The 17271-nt window shown below is 39.1% G+C and overlaps 1 protein-coding gene across 1 annotated transcript; it reads left to right on the top strand.

Annotated features, from left to right (window-relative positions):
• The first annotated feature begins 532 nt into the window (after window positions 1-532).
• LOC129585017 (glutaredoxin domain-containing cysteine-rich protein CG12206-like) lies at window positions 533-3752 on the top strand. Its single transcript, XM_055477519.1, has 4 exons — window positions 533-1915; window positions 2294-2530; window positions 3030-3095; window positions 3304-3752. The coding sequence occupies exons 1-4, from the start codon at window positions 1376-1378 to the stop codon at window positions 3487-3489; spliced, it is 1029 nt and encodes a 342-aa protein (XP_055333494.1). The 5' UTR covers window positions 533-1375; the 3' UTR covers window positions 3490-3752.
• Window positions 3753-17271: the final 13519 nt, after the last annotated feature.

Genomic DNA, 17271 nt, shown 5'->3' with positions numbered 1-17271 from the left:
TGCACTGCAAAACGTTTGTAGCATTCTGTGATGTTCCTTCTTACTTACGCTTTAATTAATGAAGTGAAACATTTAGGTGAGTAGAACAGTCAACACAAAACACTCAGTCAGTCTTAAAAGAGCAGCATCACTTAGCATACAGTAAACACTCTATACACCGTGCAGTGATAAATTCTTAACTGTTTTTCAAATTCCGAAGATGTCATTGTAAATCGGCCATCGTTGAGTCTTTATGTACTAGTAAAAGAAATGCAAAAAACGCATCGCTTAGCGAAGCTGATAGACCGCACGGTGATACAAGTCGTAATAAAATTTGAGTGAATGACATTTGTTGGAAACGTCCAGTCTGACGTATTGTATTCATCACCTATAGCATTGTGGATGTACATACAGATATTTGTGACGGGCAAGGAAGGAGCTGTCAACTGTACTACCTTGGCCACTGCTTATTTGCATCGCACTCTTAGCAGCCACAAAAATCGGTCAAGCAATTGGTGGCATTTCTGAGCCATTAGTTTGCATTAGAGTTTGTTTGCTGTTTGACTTCCCCCGATCGTGATTTCAAACTTTTATATTATGACACTACTTGTTGTGCAGTGTGCCGCCGCCGCGGCAGAATCCTGTACAAGCATCAGCAGTGTCCGGACGCTGCCGGCCATGATAATCACGGACGTGCATTATGGAAAATGAATAACTGCCGGCCACATCATTCGTTTGTTTCTTTTATCATGAAATTACATATCTCAGTCTTATTGATGCGTTAATATTGTCCGACGACGAATGTTGTGTGTTATTTTTTCTCCTGCTGACACACTAAGCCGATTAGTTAAAACAGCTTAATTTGTCCAATCGTTCATGATTATTTTATCTGCATATGCTTGGTAGCTGAATATTGTACAACTGTGTCGCTGCTGACCGTTATGGAAAAAAATACTAAACCAATTGAGTGGAACAAGGCTTGATGTACTGTGCACATATAATTAACTGGATTGATCCACAAGCCGCTTATTGTTCCGATCACATGGAGAATCGCGCTGAAACGGCAATTCGGACACCGGATCGTATTACGTTGGCGGTGCTATAGTGAAAATCTAATATACGGCATCGGAAAAGCGCTTATCGTTGGATTCGTTTTCGGAGCTGTACGCCACGGTTTTCTCATCAAGCGGGAATTAAAACACTACATTTATAAAGGTGGATGTTATGTCATATGCGAATATCGATTGAGTGGGAGATTGTTTTCCATTCTGCCTGGTCTGTGCCTGCAATATCCGGTTGATGTCCATGGGTGAATTTTTCTATATGATTTACGACGACTGCATTTTCCGGCCATATCGTCAGAGCACGGTTATGCATTAATCTAACAATTTATATCATGCCGCCAGCCTCCGCGTTACCCAAACATATTGCCCATTCCCTGTACGGTGCCAACACGAATCTCAGCAAGAAGGGACTTCCGTTCCGGCCAAAGGTCACCCATGAAGCGCTCAACGCTGTACTGCAGCAGCGCAAATCTCTTAATGATCGTCAGCCGGATGCGGTGGCGGAGTATGATCACTATACCGGAAATAATAATCCCTACGAGTCGTTGTCGTGCGGCGACAGTGACGAAATTGCCAGCGATAGCGTCAGTATGACGACGGAGAAGTCGGAGACCAGCACCGATGACCTTGGGTCAACTGTGTCGTGCAGCAGCAGTAGTGGCTTTGAATACGATCACCATCTGAAATTCCACTGTAAGGAATTCCAAATGGAGCCGGATGATCATTTTATCGCCTCAAGTATCTTGACACGATCACCTTGTGGGACCTCTCCCATCGTCAGCCGGAAGGGATCAACGCGAGGCGTACGGGGCCGTGTCAGAGCCACCATCGATAATTTCAACGAAGCCGCAGACGCCGGTCTCCATTGCAAGGTTATATAAAACTGCAAGTAGATTAGACATAAAAACGTCTTGAAATATTTGTATTTAACCGTTGTTTTACGCAGTCTTGCACAGGACGCAAGTCTAGATATTTATTTATATTTTCTAAGATTTCCCATTTTACTGTAAAGTACTGTGTACTCCGCGTCATTTTAATTGACACCTATATTTATGCTACTCGACTAATCGGCAGTAGGTACGAATATCCAAAGGCCAAAGCATAGTGTTTGTTTAAAATCCATTTGCCGTTTTTTTCGTTCGAGCTTTTTCGGTTTTGGCTAAATCCTATTATGCTTAAATATTTTCTTCGACTTATCTGATATTAATGGGAATCTTTTAGCTTCAATCACTATTTTTTCTCATTTGTAGAACTATCAGCTGATTGAAAGAGGACGCGCCGTCTTATATGTGACATCTCTTGCTGTGTGCCGGAGTCCATTCCTTCGTTGTCTGGAAATACGAAAAATCCTACATAACCTTATGGTCAAATATACAGAGTGTGATCTTTACATAAATCGAGATTACCAGCAGGAATTAAAGGAGCGGCTGGGTTGCGAAAAAAGTGAAGGTGTACCACAACTGTTTGTCGAAGGACAGTATGTTGGGGTAAGAGCATACTACTCTAGTGCTCGTACTTCTGCTAATCTCGTATGCATAATGTACATACAAAAATAGTGTACGATATAATTCTGTATTCAGATTTCGCACGTACGGAAGTGCCGCATATAATTTCTCTTTTTCCTAAAATTGCGCATACAGAAGAGCAACATTACATTACCTCGTGCAAATAAGATTTGAAGCTGTCGGATACATCCTTGTGCTACTGCAAAACAGAACTTTTTCCAAATACTGAGCCGATGGGCAAATGTTGTCTTTGCCTTGGCAGTCAACATTTGGATCAAGGCTGTACCAATAGAATTAAAAGCCAATCCATCTTTTTCGGCTCAGTATCCGTTACATCCTGAATATGCTGTCATATGAAAAACAAGATCGCTGCTAGAAGATCCATGTCACTCAATTGTTCTTGCCGATCCTAGCTCTATCTTGTGACAACTTGTCTGAATGCCGGGAAAATAAATCGTTGATTATTGCTTTGATCTTATAGGATTTTGATGTCATACAGAGACTTAACGAGAGTGGTCAGCTGCGGATTCTGCTTAAACCTTACAAGGTATTTGTTGACTTACATAAGTGTCTTTAGCTAATGAAGCAACACTTTTTGGCTTCATCTAATGCAAAATTTGAGTTATGCTACTTAACCGCATATACATTATGCTATCTTAATTTGACGTCTTTGTCATTTGCATATATACATATGTATATCTTGGTCAAGGAATGTTGCTGTCAGTATAATGTGTTTTTTTTCCGGAATTTTGTAGATGATGGGTGTCCTTCCACCATGTCAGCGTTGTGGTGGATTTTCCGTCGTTCCGTGCACCGTATGTTGCGGAAGTAAGAAGAGCACACACCGCAATGCTTTCACGGATCAGTTCCATGCTCTGCGGTGCTCCTCCTGTGATGCCAATGGTCTGCAGCGGTGCCCTTTATGTACAAGTGCAACCTGAACAAATGATTCTCACATTTGAATGTTTTGTACGGATAATACTAGTTTTTTGTTTATAAATTACAGGGATTGTGCATTAGCTATAGATTGAAACCATCTGGTAAAACAAAAAAGCTGTACTGAATAAATGCTCATATCTGAAAATGTGCTGCACGGAAAAAGATGTAACAAAATATGCATCATTTTATGGACGTTAGACAAAATTTCGTTGTGATGCAGAAGATTCGGATTTAAATTGTAACATCGATATAACGTTATGCCTTCGAGCAGTCGTTTTCACGCGTTCTGTGCATAATATTACTGCAAATAGAAAGGTCATAAATAAAGCTCACTGTTTTAGTTGCGTCTACGTCAGTGAATATTAATTTTAAAAACCATGAAATTTTTTATCTATTAATTTTCTTGGAAGTAATACTTACTCGTTAATACTTGGAATATACGGTAGATTATTGCTTGGAATGGTTAACAAATGCACAACTCGTCAAACGTGCTGTACGTAATACAGCTAACAAATGACAGTAAGGACATACTTCTATTGTATTAGCATTTGTCGTAAATAATTTGATACCGTTTATCGCAAAGAAATTGTTTGTGTGCAGGTACTGCATTATTTGTGCAATTTTGTTGTCGACGAAATACAGGATGAACAAATTCGGCAATTTGTCATATATTTATTCCGGGCACGTGACCGGCAAAAAAAACCTGTTTTCTGTTTTCTGGTGAATATGCAAATGCTTTTAGGGCTATTTGGGATTATGTTTTCTTATGCGTATGTGCGGCCAGACTGTGATAGAAATCTTTCTTGCATTTCCATACTCTTGGGATTTGCACCGCCGATCTGTAGGAAACAAAGGCATGCAGTGACTCCAAAAATATGCCAAAGCTACTTGACATTAGTGAATGAGATGCGAATGGCATTCTCATCCTCTCAATCCAGGCCGGATCAGCCGGAAAATCATTGCGAAGTATCCAAAAACCGCGTCGCCACTCTCCCGCGAGGCATTTGCCGTGATGACTGCAGCGTGGCTGCCCAGTGCATTGACAGTCTAGTACAGTAATAATAAACAGATCGAGTACGTATTTTTCCTTCAATTACTTAATCATCTGCTTGAAGAAAGAAATTTAATATCGCTACTCGGCGCTACACTTCCCCCAGGAAAGATCGAATGATCGCGCCGGCCGTGTAAATCCGTTGGTTAAAACAGCCTTTGAGTATTCTGGAGATGAACTTGCATCCAAAAACAACATTGGCCAACCTTGATTATGGTATCCGTAATCAACCGCTGCTGTTGCCGATTAGAGTGTAAAACATCGCTGCGTTCGATTGTAGTTTTTAATTATCCTCTATCTGTGCATGCAGGAACATAATTAAATACCTGCTTGATTAATTTGCCTGGTGGCGCTTTAGAAAGATCGATCACAACAAATTTTGAATAATGTGACGCAGTAAAATAGAATAATAAAAACCATTTTCCGACTGGTTAAATGCAGTGATTCTGCTCACAAATAGCATCCCTAAAGTACTTTTAATCTCTCAGGAAATCCATTACCATTAGTGCAGTTAAGCTGTCGCTACTTATTAGAGCTTCCTAAGAATAACTGATGTGATACACATATGCATATGACAGCGCCATCATATAATAAAATGGGCGGATCTCTGAGAATTCGGCGATTCGCGTTTGCGTTGGACAATACAATAAGCATAAAAAATGTAAGCAAAAAAGATGTTAATTTGAAAAAAATCAAACTAGATCGAGAACTGAAAAAATCTCCAAAAACTGAAATAACTTTATTGTTAGTTATAGCATTGTGTCATGTGAAAAAATATGTAAAATGATTTCCTGAATATCTCTGCTAATTACAACCACAATTATGGCAATAAGGTAGGCGATATTGTTGAAGCGTGCCCGTGGTTAGTGGCTGAGTGGCGTATAAGGTTGCCATAATTTCTGATTAATATGATCATTGAGATATTGACTTTTTTTCCATATGGAAAGAGAAGAATTTGAATATGTACGCTTTCGCTCCAGTTATAAGCCATACATGCTCCGCAGCGGAAGTATATAACATGCACTGACACATGCCAGCATCTCATTAGGCAGTACCGTCTGGTCGTATTATAAGAATCCGATCTTCTGGAAGCGCAAATTTATTTTGGTACAGCTTTAATTGGAGCAACCTATGCGGAAAGACGGCCTAGCTTATATTGCTAATTTGTTCGCTGCATCACAATTTAAAGCCACAGCATGATTTTAATGCCGGTAGCAGATGGCTCTAGGCTCTCGAACAGTGTAATCCTTGTCCGATTTAGACCAGAAGCCGGCGCATTTGAAGAAGTTGCTCCACATACTGGCCGGCCGGGGCCCTGTCGTGTCGTGCGCTTAAGCGTCGACGCTTATCCCAGAAGTAAATTTGTAAAATAATGTATGATGGCATATTTAAGACCTCAAATGATTCCCTTTAGGCTCATACGCTCCTGACACGCAATCTTACTATCGAATCGAAGATCGGTAATAATATTGCACCACGGCGCACAGCACAACTCATGACACACTCACAGCACAACACGGGACACACAACGCCAACCCAGTCGATAGGAAGACAGGATGATTGGTTGGTATGCTGTGTACATCTGTGTATATACACACATTCCAACATCACCGCATTGCGCGGGCCCGCACAATATATATTGTGTATATGCAGATATCCCCCCACATGCATGGGAAAAACATACATCGGGCACCCATGTTTAACGGATATTTTTGATGAGTTAGCCCTGGTGTGCGCTTCTCCGCGGCGCCCTCAACTACCGTTTTGTACATGTTGAATATCTGACATTTCTGACTGTTCACTTAAAATGACTATGGCTGGTAACGGGCATGACAGATAGCAGCGCATCGAGTGCTAGATGTCGTCGATGTATGTGTGTATGTATATACAGAAAACGCGTGGAATTTTTGTCCTATGGATAAAACCGGAACATGTACCAGCAATCCTTGTCCTGCTGAAGATGCTTTCCGGCACAGATTTAACAGCACAAGTGTATCTCGATCAGACATCATACTTCCGGACTGCGTGCAGATTTGGCTGTGTTAATTGCCCCTGTGACCTAATACAGCGCCTCTTTAATTCGCCGCTCTAGGGCCTTTTAAGATCTCCTTATATTTCTCTCAGCTTTCGTATTTATCACTAACGTCATTCCAAATTTGCGAATTAATCATTATAAACGTCTGCGATATCTCAGTGTTAAATTTTTCTTGAAATACGTCGGATGCTTTGGATGTACAATGTTGTGTGCAGAAGGAAGCTCATAATACACGGTAAGGTTTGTGGTACGGTGTTGCTCATGATTATGCTAGGGATGTGGTAGGAATGCGGCGGAAAAAAAATCTTGTGTGCGTTTGTCAAGAAATAGTTGAGATTTATGGCGGTGGCAGGCTGCAAAAAGCGTCGGCTCATAGTATGAATTATGGAAAAATCACTGTAGATTTCAGTATCATTTACTGGGCATAGCGGAGGCGGTAAAGGATATAAAGATACATTTCCCGGTCTTGTGTCAAGATTCACTTTAATCATTTCGAGCCACAATGCGGGACCAGCTTGGTGTGCCTTGGAGTGTAAGGAGAAAATTACCAAAATTGCGTTGACGAAATAGTAAAACTGCATGCACATTAGTGGTGCTATCTCCGATGCCGGTTGTCAGCGTATTTGTCAACCGCGCCGAGGTGATGTGTATGCTCGTTATACTGATTAGGCGGCTGTGTGTATGAATATGGTTGTGTATACACAATACATGCGGTAATACGCGGCATTCAAGGGAAAAATGTGCCATATAGTGCCAGTATCACTTTTTGCTTATTGATGTTTTCTCTATTCAATTACGCCCTCGAGAATGCTAGAAGCAATCCCAGACAGTGATTCCCAATTTTCCTGGGTTGCGGATGTGTGTTGCCATAGTTTTGCGCCGTGTGCGCACTCTCAGCGCGGTCTAATCTGTCCACTCCGCTGCTCTGATCCATATAGACACATTTTGGCAGGCCTGAATGTTATATTTACAGATTGCGTGATAGGCATACGAAATTATATATCCTGGAATGGACGTCAAAAAACCAAGTTATACGGGAATTTTTCCTATCCCGCACTGTCTAATTATGCTCCACATATTTCCTGCTTGTACGGCAGGGCTTCCCGCTCATATATAAAGGAGGCTGCATACATATGCGTAAAAGTATGGTGAATAACTCCGAACAAATGCCAGAAGCTGTCCTCAAACGGGAGCCCATGAAAAGCGCATTCATTGTCGGTCTTATATTGACCAACTCCTTGCACGAATTTCCGTTATGAATGGGCGCAACAAATAACAAGGCAATGAAGAATAAGTTTGTTGACTACTTCATTACGTGCGGCTTTCAATCGGACTATCATCCGTGGTCTCGAACCGCACATTATTTATAGATATCATCATGAACTTTATTGTTTGCATATTGTTAGGTACCAGCCCAATAGAGTCTGCGGACATCTCTGTTAAGCTCTGAATTCGTGAATATTTGCAGTGTAATAGAATATCTCCCTTTTCTGTGTAATTTGCCAGGAAAAATCGAATTTCTCTAAATTTTCTTCGGTCTTTTGAGCCGTACATTTGTCAGTCAAATCCACTGCATCTAGATCTTTTCTAAACTACCGCTTTTTACGTCCCCGTTTCAATGGATTTTTTAAAATTGTATTTCATTTAATATGTCTAACCATGTAAACTTCAAAATACAATATGTATGGGTACCTTCCTTGAACCATTTCTACACCGCTAATGCAATATTTATCACCAAAAACAAACTTTTATCGTACCCGGTTCCAGGATTGAGAAATAGTGTGCCTTTTTTATCGTACGTCATCGAAACGGTAACATACGCGCCTGGTTAGCGGGGTCGTTTTTAGATTTGGAACGTAACCGATGGATCAGATAAAAAACGCTCATGATCATTATTACAAATATTATTTTAAAGCATGGACAAACCACAGTAGCTTTTAACACAAACATAAAGTGCTTTTGAACGAGTAATTATAAATAAAAACGTTGCGTGTTACAATTACTACAGTATGTAGTATTTGGTGATAGTCTCAGGGAACAAATGAAAAGAACGTAAATAATGTAAGCTGGGCTGTAAAACTGAAGGTATTGCAGATTGCTGAAATAAATTATTCCGTGTGATGCTTGTTTCGTTAAATAATTCATATTGTTTTTAGTTTAAAGCAACTGCCGATCTTGTCTGATGTTACATTTATGTGAACATCCTTTCGCTCCTAAATTGACAAAAACCTTGGTTTATCGCATTGCGATACATTCTTAGCAGCATTCAGATTTTGAAAAGCTATTCAGTTGTAAGAAAATTAATTCCGTAAATTATACGCAACGTTTTTTGGATTTTGCGTGGCAGCAGTTTTTTCGGTGCCATTCCGACAAGGACACCGAAAAAACTGCCGGTACAATACATTGTACCGGTACAATTGTATTAAAAGATTTTTGTCCTATCAATTGTTCCTAGCTGTAGATGTAATTTCTATGGGTTGCACCAAGCGTTGCTGTGCCCTAAAAGCTGTCGATATGAATAATCAAGAAGGCCTGGATTTACTCACAGTATTTTTTGAACTTTATTTCATGAACTGGTTCTGCAAAACGCATAAAAACGCATAATGTTTGGACAGTGCTTTTGATCGTACATACTTCACCAATTTACGTCACAAAGTCGCACATCATCACCGTATGCTCTACGATCGCAGTCATAAATTTTCCCTTTTGCCTGGAGGCAGTGCAGTAATTTTGGGACATTTTATTACAATTAAGGTTATAGGTTACAAAGTTGACAGGAAGCTTCGCAGCATGTATATGGTGTGTCTTTCGGCAGCAGGCAGTGTTCCATGTGGATGGGAATTGTAAACCGGGATTACAGAAGCTGGTGTGTAAAAATCTGGGTAGTCAGCACTCCACCTTGGCATATCGATTGAACGGCTGCCGGGATGATGACGACCGGCGTGTGCATCGCCGGTAGACCGAAAGAATGCTGACTCTGGTTGCATGTACAGTGTACATATTCCATTTGAAGTTGGACAGTGTAGTCCCGCGCTGAATATAAAGCTCACACTTAAAACGAATGCTCCTACCATTTTGCGAAACAGTCACAACGATTGCATTAGCTAGCTTTTCAAAGAATGCCACATAAAGAACTATGTCAAGATTTTTTCTAAGGAAATCGGGACACATACATGTTATGGGATTTTAGCACATTTTCACCCACGGAAAGCAACGCCAGTGTCCACATGAAAATTACTGTATCGCGCACAGGCATGTTCGATCTCTGCCAGAAAAAAAAACAGAATAAAATATTTTGTGCGTGGTAAAATTTATTGTTACATAAGTTCAAAAGTATTTGATAAACAAATTACAAATTTGTAGATATTTTAGGAGAAACCAGGGGCTTTACTTCCCATTACACATCACTTTTACAAATAACTTTAACCACAAAGAAACAATTTTCGTAAATTGGTTATTTCCATAATTACTACGATCGCAGTACAAACCACAAACGTAATAATGATTGCAACGTTTTATAGTTGTAACTTGTACATATGTTCACAAACAGTTCTTAAAAAGGGTATTAATATGCGCCCATCGTTTCAAGTTACTTTTGGAATCTAGATACCTAGAATGCTTTGAGCGTCTTTCCAGTATTCCCTAAACTGATGCACAAGGAAATATTGAAATTTTTTAACTGTGTCAAACCAACGATGGTATAACTTTTCAGAACCCATTTCATACAGCTGTAAAATATTACATGTAGAGACAAGAGACTAGTATAATCTGAGTTCCGTCGGACACCGGTGCATATCTGAAGACTGAAGGTACCGCGTAGCAGCCATGAACCACAATCTTGCTTGATCGTCAATACCGGCGTAATAAGCTTCGTGTGAGCACAACACGAGAAAACAATACCCGCTTTTCAAAAAGCACAAATAAAATATAACAATCAGAACTTTTTTCGTACTGTATTTACCATTTTTTTCGATAAGACTTTATTAATACATAGCGCAAGTAGACTTTTATTAGTCAGTGGCCATCAAAATGGCATAAAGCGCTAACGCGGACACTCTACTTTACAGCGCACGTAGCGAATTAAACTCTTATAGGTACGAACAGGCTCCAGTGTTTTCCACAATTCTGGTAAATTTATTATCCTCTTCCCCACCAGCGGGCGGCACGTAAAAAATATCAATAAATAATGGATCCTGACCGGAATAATCACAATTCATTGTGCTTTAACCGTGGCTAACCGTAGTGCCTGAGTGGCAATTGCGGCGGTAGTTAAGTGGCGGGAATTTCAAGGATCGTTGAATTAAATGCCTACGGTCACGTAGCGGCAACTTACTTGCACTGACATCCTTTAATCTCTTGTTAGTTTTTATGTGGTCACGGCTTTTAATCGTCAAAGTAGGACCTAAGGATTTTTATTGATCATACCAGTTAGTGATTTGGTCGGCTGAACGGGAAAGGATCTACAGAGACTGTAAAATCCCCATAAATCTTACTCTGGATCTTTTTGATATCCGTAAATAAAATATTAGTATTTACGTAGATGTTTTCATGTATACAAAGAATATGGATTACAGTGTACCCGCATCATATTTCATAATGAACCGGAATCGTAATAATAATTCATGCATATGTACAGCAACTGCAAAAGCTTATCAATCATGCCATTCCCTGAAGGGGATTTTATTTTAATTTGAACTGATTAAATTTTACGTTTTTAATTTTTTCTTTGTCGATTTTTTTTAGCGTTTCATACATTTAATGTCAAATGCAAAACACTCTGTCCTGCACCGTCAGAGGCGCAGATATACGAATATAAAGGCTCTACCACAACAAGAAGGAAATTTTTCTTTGTGCATAAATTTATTTAGCATTTCAATGTTTGTGTTTATGACATTAATGTAATTGCATGCAAATTTTACCCCACTTTTTACTATTGACAGTCTTAATGGTGTGAATGCCTTCTGTGGGAAAACAGTTAAAGTGAGAAAATCAATACTTTATTCAAGTTTTTGGCGCTTCGAATCCAGTGCTTACGCTTGTAAATCAAAAACGTGTACAGTACTGTACAATACAACAAATTATTATTGTTGCGCCTACACGATTTGAACATAATTCGTTAGACCTAAGCTAAAATACCAGCCAATAACTGATATAATAAAATAGCGCCTGCTGGCTCATTACAGTGCTAGATACTGACCAAATTAAAAAAGTCGTATAAGGTTTAAAAGAGAATTTGATCATTTAATGAAATTAATTAAAACAAACATTAAAAATAAAAAATCCACCGATTGCTTTATAAGCGCGCAACTGGCTTACAACATGACCACAAATCCCGAAACTTTACTTTTGATTTTGGTTACTGCATAGTGCGTTTTGTTTCCGCGCGGCCTGTAGTTTGTTGCCGTGCGAAAAGTTATGATGTTCTGTGTCTTAAAGGAACCCAGAGAGATCCTTTAACTTAAAAAACACTTTAAAATTCGAATCTGTTGACTGGTTTGCTTAAACCAAAACCGCACTTTAACTTACAAGAGGGGGCCTCTATTTAATGAAATGAAGTTTTCGTCATTATATAGGGTAGTAATTGGTCGTATCACCAGCGCAGATTTGGTAAAAATTTCTCAAATAGGACATAGTGATCTGTTGTCAGGACCCAGGTGTGAAAAATAAAAAAAACAACACGTAATGACGTAACAAGCAGTCAGTGCATGGCGAATTAGCTTAAGGTGGTTAACAGCAGGATAAGGGGAAAAGATACGCAAGTACAGCTGGCTTTCTGGCGATTAGCTCAACGGAAAATTTGATTACAAATGAAAATATGATCTTTTCCCCGAGAGTGCTTTTTGCCATATAACCCCTGATGTACATAAACATTAAGACCGTAACAGTTTCGGGAAGCGTTAACCTTAATGCCTCAAATGCTTACATATGTGCATGGAGTACCTTTTATTTAAAGTTAGTGCAAATCTATCTGCGTGTATGCTGTTGATATCTTACCGCAGAAAGGTCAGTAAGTGTTTACAATGCCGCTATAGATTTATCAGTTCTATTCGTATAATTAACGTAAACTACAATGTACAAATAAAATTAACGTAAACTACAATGTACAAATAAAAAAGTAACCCCGTAACTTATTAGCACTTGCACCCTGTTGCATTACATACGATAAATTAAAGATGGCAAGCTGATCAAACAAGTTGAGATACAAAGGTCCACTGCACGCAGGTTTATAGATCCAATGTACGGTTTCATTTATGACCGGTCCCTTTCAGATATCCATTTTTTCAAATTCTTAGAGGTTCTTATAAAAGTGTATGTCCTATTAGCGTATTTAAATTTAATGAAATGATTTGCTTGCATATGGGTTTATCCTTTATTTTCCATCTGATAGCTGCAGACCCAAAAATTAATGATAAAATGTCAATATGCTTAAAATATTTTACTGTTTCAGGAACCAAAGCATAAATATTTTGATATGCTACATTCTATAATCAACAGCGCGTTAGCTTATATAATTTTAGATTGCTGTTTCTGCATGGTTATTAAATTTTGCAGAATACATTGCTTAACTGTGCGAGTACAACCTTAATATGATTGCACGTGTATCTCTGTTTTTGTGTCATTAAAATTTTGCTTTTGTATATTGTTATCAAGCTTGCACTACGTATTGCAGCGCATACGTAATGTTTTATTGAGCCATTGTTCTTGCTCATACGTTACTTTAAGTCAGACTCGACAGTCTTAAAAACATAGTCGCAGTGGCGTTATTTCAGCTTTGTAAAGGCCACTTAGTCTATATTGTACAGCTATTGTAACTTTTGTGGAAACGTTTTACAATGGAACACAGTGAAAACAATGCTTCGCAGCAGAAGGCACTCTTTCTCATCAGTTCAGTATATTGATCAATCGTCTGTAAAGTGTTTATGTAAGTCTGTTGGACATTTTAAACCAATAACCGAAAACGGTACCTACTGTGAAGCGGTGAAAGGTGCGCCACAGAACACTAATTTAACGTACCTGCTTGTAAGTTGTAACATAATGCCGCGCTTTTTGCTGTTATTGTACAATTTGTTTGATTTATTATCGGGGTATAAATTAATACCTAACAGTTGAACGCTTACTATATGTTTTTGGCTTTTGAGCGCACGGTTCAGTTTTAAGTGGGCTCAAAAATTAAATATTATTGTTTCGCTTAATGATAGTGATTTCTGCCATCGTTGCATATTATCAGATTATTAATTGTGACTGCAGCTGACCCCCTTTTACTTTGGGCTGTAGGTTATTTTTGTCTGCAGAACTGTATAGCTAATAACAACGTTTTGAAAATCACAATACAATCAATATCTACCGCGCTGTACAATCTTGTAAGCGAAACTGCTAATTCTGCCACATGCTGGTTTGTTATGATGCTGTGCCGGCCTGGTGCGCAGTGAAAAAGCTAAATAACCAAAACGTCTGAACACCACTGGCATAATGCGGCGTTTGAATGACTGGCGAGTTTAAAACTAGAATCAACATGATTAAAGTACAATCGCGGTTGTCACATTACCTGTCCGCGGAGCACAAACCGGCTGTAAAGTGTTTTGATAAGGACGCATTTACTGTTCAAATCATATTGGGGCACACGCCGCACTCAGTCTGCACTGCCTTCTGTCCATCACCGCACTATAGCGGCATCGGCAATGAAATGGATTAACGAGTGATAGTTGGTACATAAATCTTACCATTTTATCTCTGTTTTATATAGAGAGCGGCTGCTGCATCATCATCATCATGATCATCATCTCCCTGCCATTGCGGAATAGCTATCATTAAGCATTCGTCAACGTAAAAATACGTCGGATCTAAAACCTGTTGTCAACCAATAAACGCCGCTACTTAATGCTGATCGGTGTACCGATGGAGTCTAATTTGTCTGGAATATAGAGTGGATCGCCTTGTCAGAAACTGTCAAATACTTTGAATATTTTTGCAAACCATTTTTCGGATTGGAAGAGGAATAGTATGGCGTACCGGTAGATGGCGGCCCCAGTTGTAAGCGTCAGACAGACACATGACGAACCAACATCACCGACTAAACTCCCATCGCAAGATTATGTAAAATCCGTTAACACCAACTTAATTAGCGGATGGACCGCTAATCTGGATCGTTACGGTCGGATATACTACAGCAGGTGCGTAACTGCCACCAAGTAATTGTCTGAGCAAATACCATTAAATAGTAAAGCAGGAAGTGGAAATTACAGATTTCCTAACAATTTTTTTCTGCGACTATAGCCCCTCCGTTCAGAAGGATTGTTATAGCTCTACTGTTAGTTTTTGTACGCAGAAGGGATTCGAGAGTAAATATTGTATATCACATGCGATTAGTATGGTTACCATAATAACTTGTGCTCTTATTATAACTCTGCTGCTTGTCATATTCCCTGAAATAAATTAAATAGCGCGCGGAAAAAAACGCTGTTATTTTAGAAATTAGGAGGTGTAGATCACAGTTTTTGTTACAAGATACAGAGTGACCTCTGTCACACTATCATCCATTTTAAAGTCGCTGAGCTTTCACTGGAGACCGGAATCCTCATGGAAAATGCTTGTGCATATATATGAGTGTAGGTCATTTACCTTACATCCAATGCTTTTTTCCATTTGCAAATACGATGGGAACTTGGAACCTTACGGCGAGCGGCGTGATTAGCCAAGCTGAAAAGCAACAGCTTATGACCATGCAGGCTTTACTGCAATTGTTAAAGTGATCGCTAGAAGAACTGGCCAAGTACTGCTTCACTCGCTACTGCTTTATTCCGTGTACCAACCTAGCTGCTCCTGATCTGCATTGATTGCAAGTAATTAGACATAACAAAAATGATTACTTTGATTGTGACTTGATGCTGCATGGGAGGTGTCGCAGTATAAGTCCTGGTAATGCAAGTCTTGTTCTCCTGCTCTGATGCAAATTTTCCTTACAGCAAATGATTTTTGAGTTTGCTACCATCAGGTATATTTATATGTATCTAATGTTCACATCAAACTGCAGGTTTCAGAAACTAAAACCTAATCGATAGAAAAACTGACATTGCACGACGCAAAGGAATACGCAGGCAGTCAAGGACGCTGATAATAAGTCAATGCGATGAGCGCATTTTTACAAAGCTTTGCAATCATTTTACAAGATTTTATAGGCTGCACGATTTGGTGTGACCCTCCCTATATATACATATCGTTAATTACTTACTATACGTTTTAATCCATCTGTGTTTTCAGAACAATACGTTGACAAAATTTTGTTCTGAAATGTTGATTCTCAAATTTAGTGCTGCATTTTAAATAAAACTTCATGAAAGATATCGTATTTGTACTAGTACCCTCGTGAGCACATATTTATGTACCAACACTTTTACAGCATGGGCGTCGAAAAGCCGGCACAATGGACCATTGAAATAAAACAACGGCACAAACATGTGCACAAGTTTGCAGCATTTAAACTGTTGCTTTAGTTTGAATATATATTAATGGTAACCGCTCAAAGAGCGAGGTTTGCCGACACCGGCGAGGTCATTGAATGATGAGGTTTTTTGACATTTGTAACAAGGTCCAATTACGGATACCTTTTTGCGTCTCTTTTTTCCACTGAATTAAGATGTATAAAAACCGAAGAATGTGTTTTATTTAGATATGGTAAACTATGTTTTGTTTCTGAGCAAATTAGAAAGAAAAAGCAGCTGCGAAACGCAAAAAAATTTCTATGTTACATCTTCCAAAGATCTGGTAAGACTGTACGGGAAGACCGTAGCTACACGGTAGGATCAGGTCAACTGTGCAAAACAAAATGATTGTAAAATGATTATAATGTCTAAATTTTGAAGTGTTGCAAAAACTATCAGACACGTTTTGCAAAGATTAATGATCATGAGCTGCAAAGGCACTGTACGAGTGTAAAGATATAATCAAAGACCTGGTAATATTAAATGCAATCTGGTGGTAAGGAATTACGAGTACACGAGAATCAAAACAAAAGACGACACATCATTTGAGATTTTATCCTTTCTACTTTTTCTAACCTATATAAACGCGCAATATATAAAGTCTGTTCTTGCTGTTGCTGTCTTAAAACGGTATTTTGTGTCTTCCACATTTGTACACGTTATGTACATGAACACTGACTGGGCCGGGGATGTACGGCGCGCTATTTTGCTTCTTTACATTCCGCAAACATCTAAATGTATGGTTGCAAAATTTAATAAAGCATCTGGTTTCTTACTATTGAAAAGTGCGCAAAATTATCATTGGATGGCAATGTAGCCAAATTCAGCGAACTCGCACCATCTCTGAAAATTTTAATGCACTGCTTTTATATAGTGCAGTATTCCTTACGATAATCTTGAAAATCACGAACTGCTTACGTTACTGGAATTTTGGACAAGAATTCTTACTCCCAAATTATGGCGTGTCTTAATAGTCTATTTGGGATGGTACGAGTACGAGAATTTATTGGGTTACTCGGAGTACACATTTTTAGCCGCCGATTCCGTTCAACGCCACAGTGCTCTTAACAACTGATACGTTGTCACATTGCGGTGAGATGGTTCTGACATCTACAGAAAGGGCGAGGGACGGAGGACCTTGACCGTTGTGATGCGTGTATAAAATATTAATATTAAAAATGAACTTTCTGTGGCAAAACTATGAGAAACAAGATGGCGC

Source organism: Paramacrobiotus metropolitanus, unplaced genomic scaffold, assembly GCF_019649055.1.
Source record: "Paramacrobiotus metropolitanus isolate TYO unplaced genomic scaffold, Prichtersi_v1.0 Parri_scaffold0000015, whole genome shotgun sequence".
Taxonomy (NCBI): domain Eukaryota; kingdom Metazoa; phylum Tardigrada; class Eutardigrada; order Parachela; family Macrobiotidae; genus Paramacrobiotus; species Paramacrobiotus metropolitanus.
This window is presented reverse-complemented; position numbering and strand designations above follow the sequence as displayed.

What these genes read in the sequence shown, in the direction of transcription:
- LOC129585017 (XM_055477519.1), top strand. Translation starts at nt 1,376, where the DNA reads ATGCCGCCAGCCTCCGCGTTACCCAAACATATTGCCCATTCCCTGTAC. An exon ending in ACGCCGGTCTCCATTGCAAG is followed by an intron (nt 1,916 to 2,293) that starts GTTATATAAAAC and finishes TCTCATTTGTAG; the next exon opens with AACTATCAGCTGATTGAAAG. An exon ending in TTCTGCTTAAACCTTACAAG is followed by an intron (nt 3,096 to 3,303) that starts GTATTTGTTGAC and finishes GGAATTTTGTAG; the next exon opens with ATGATGGGTGTCCTTCCACC.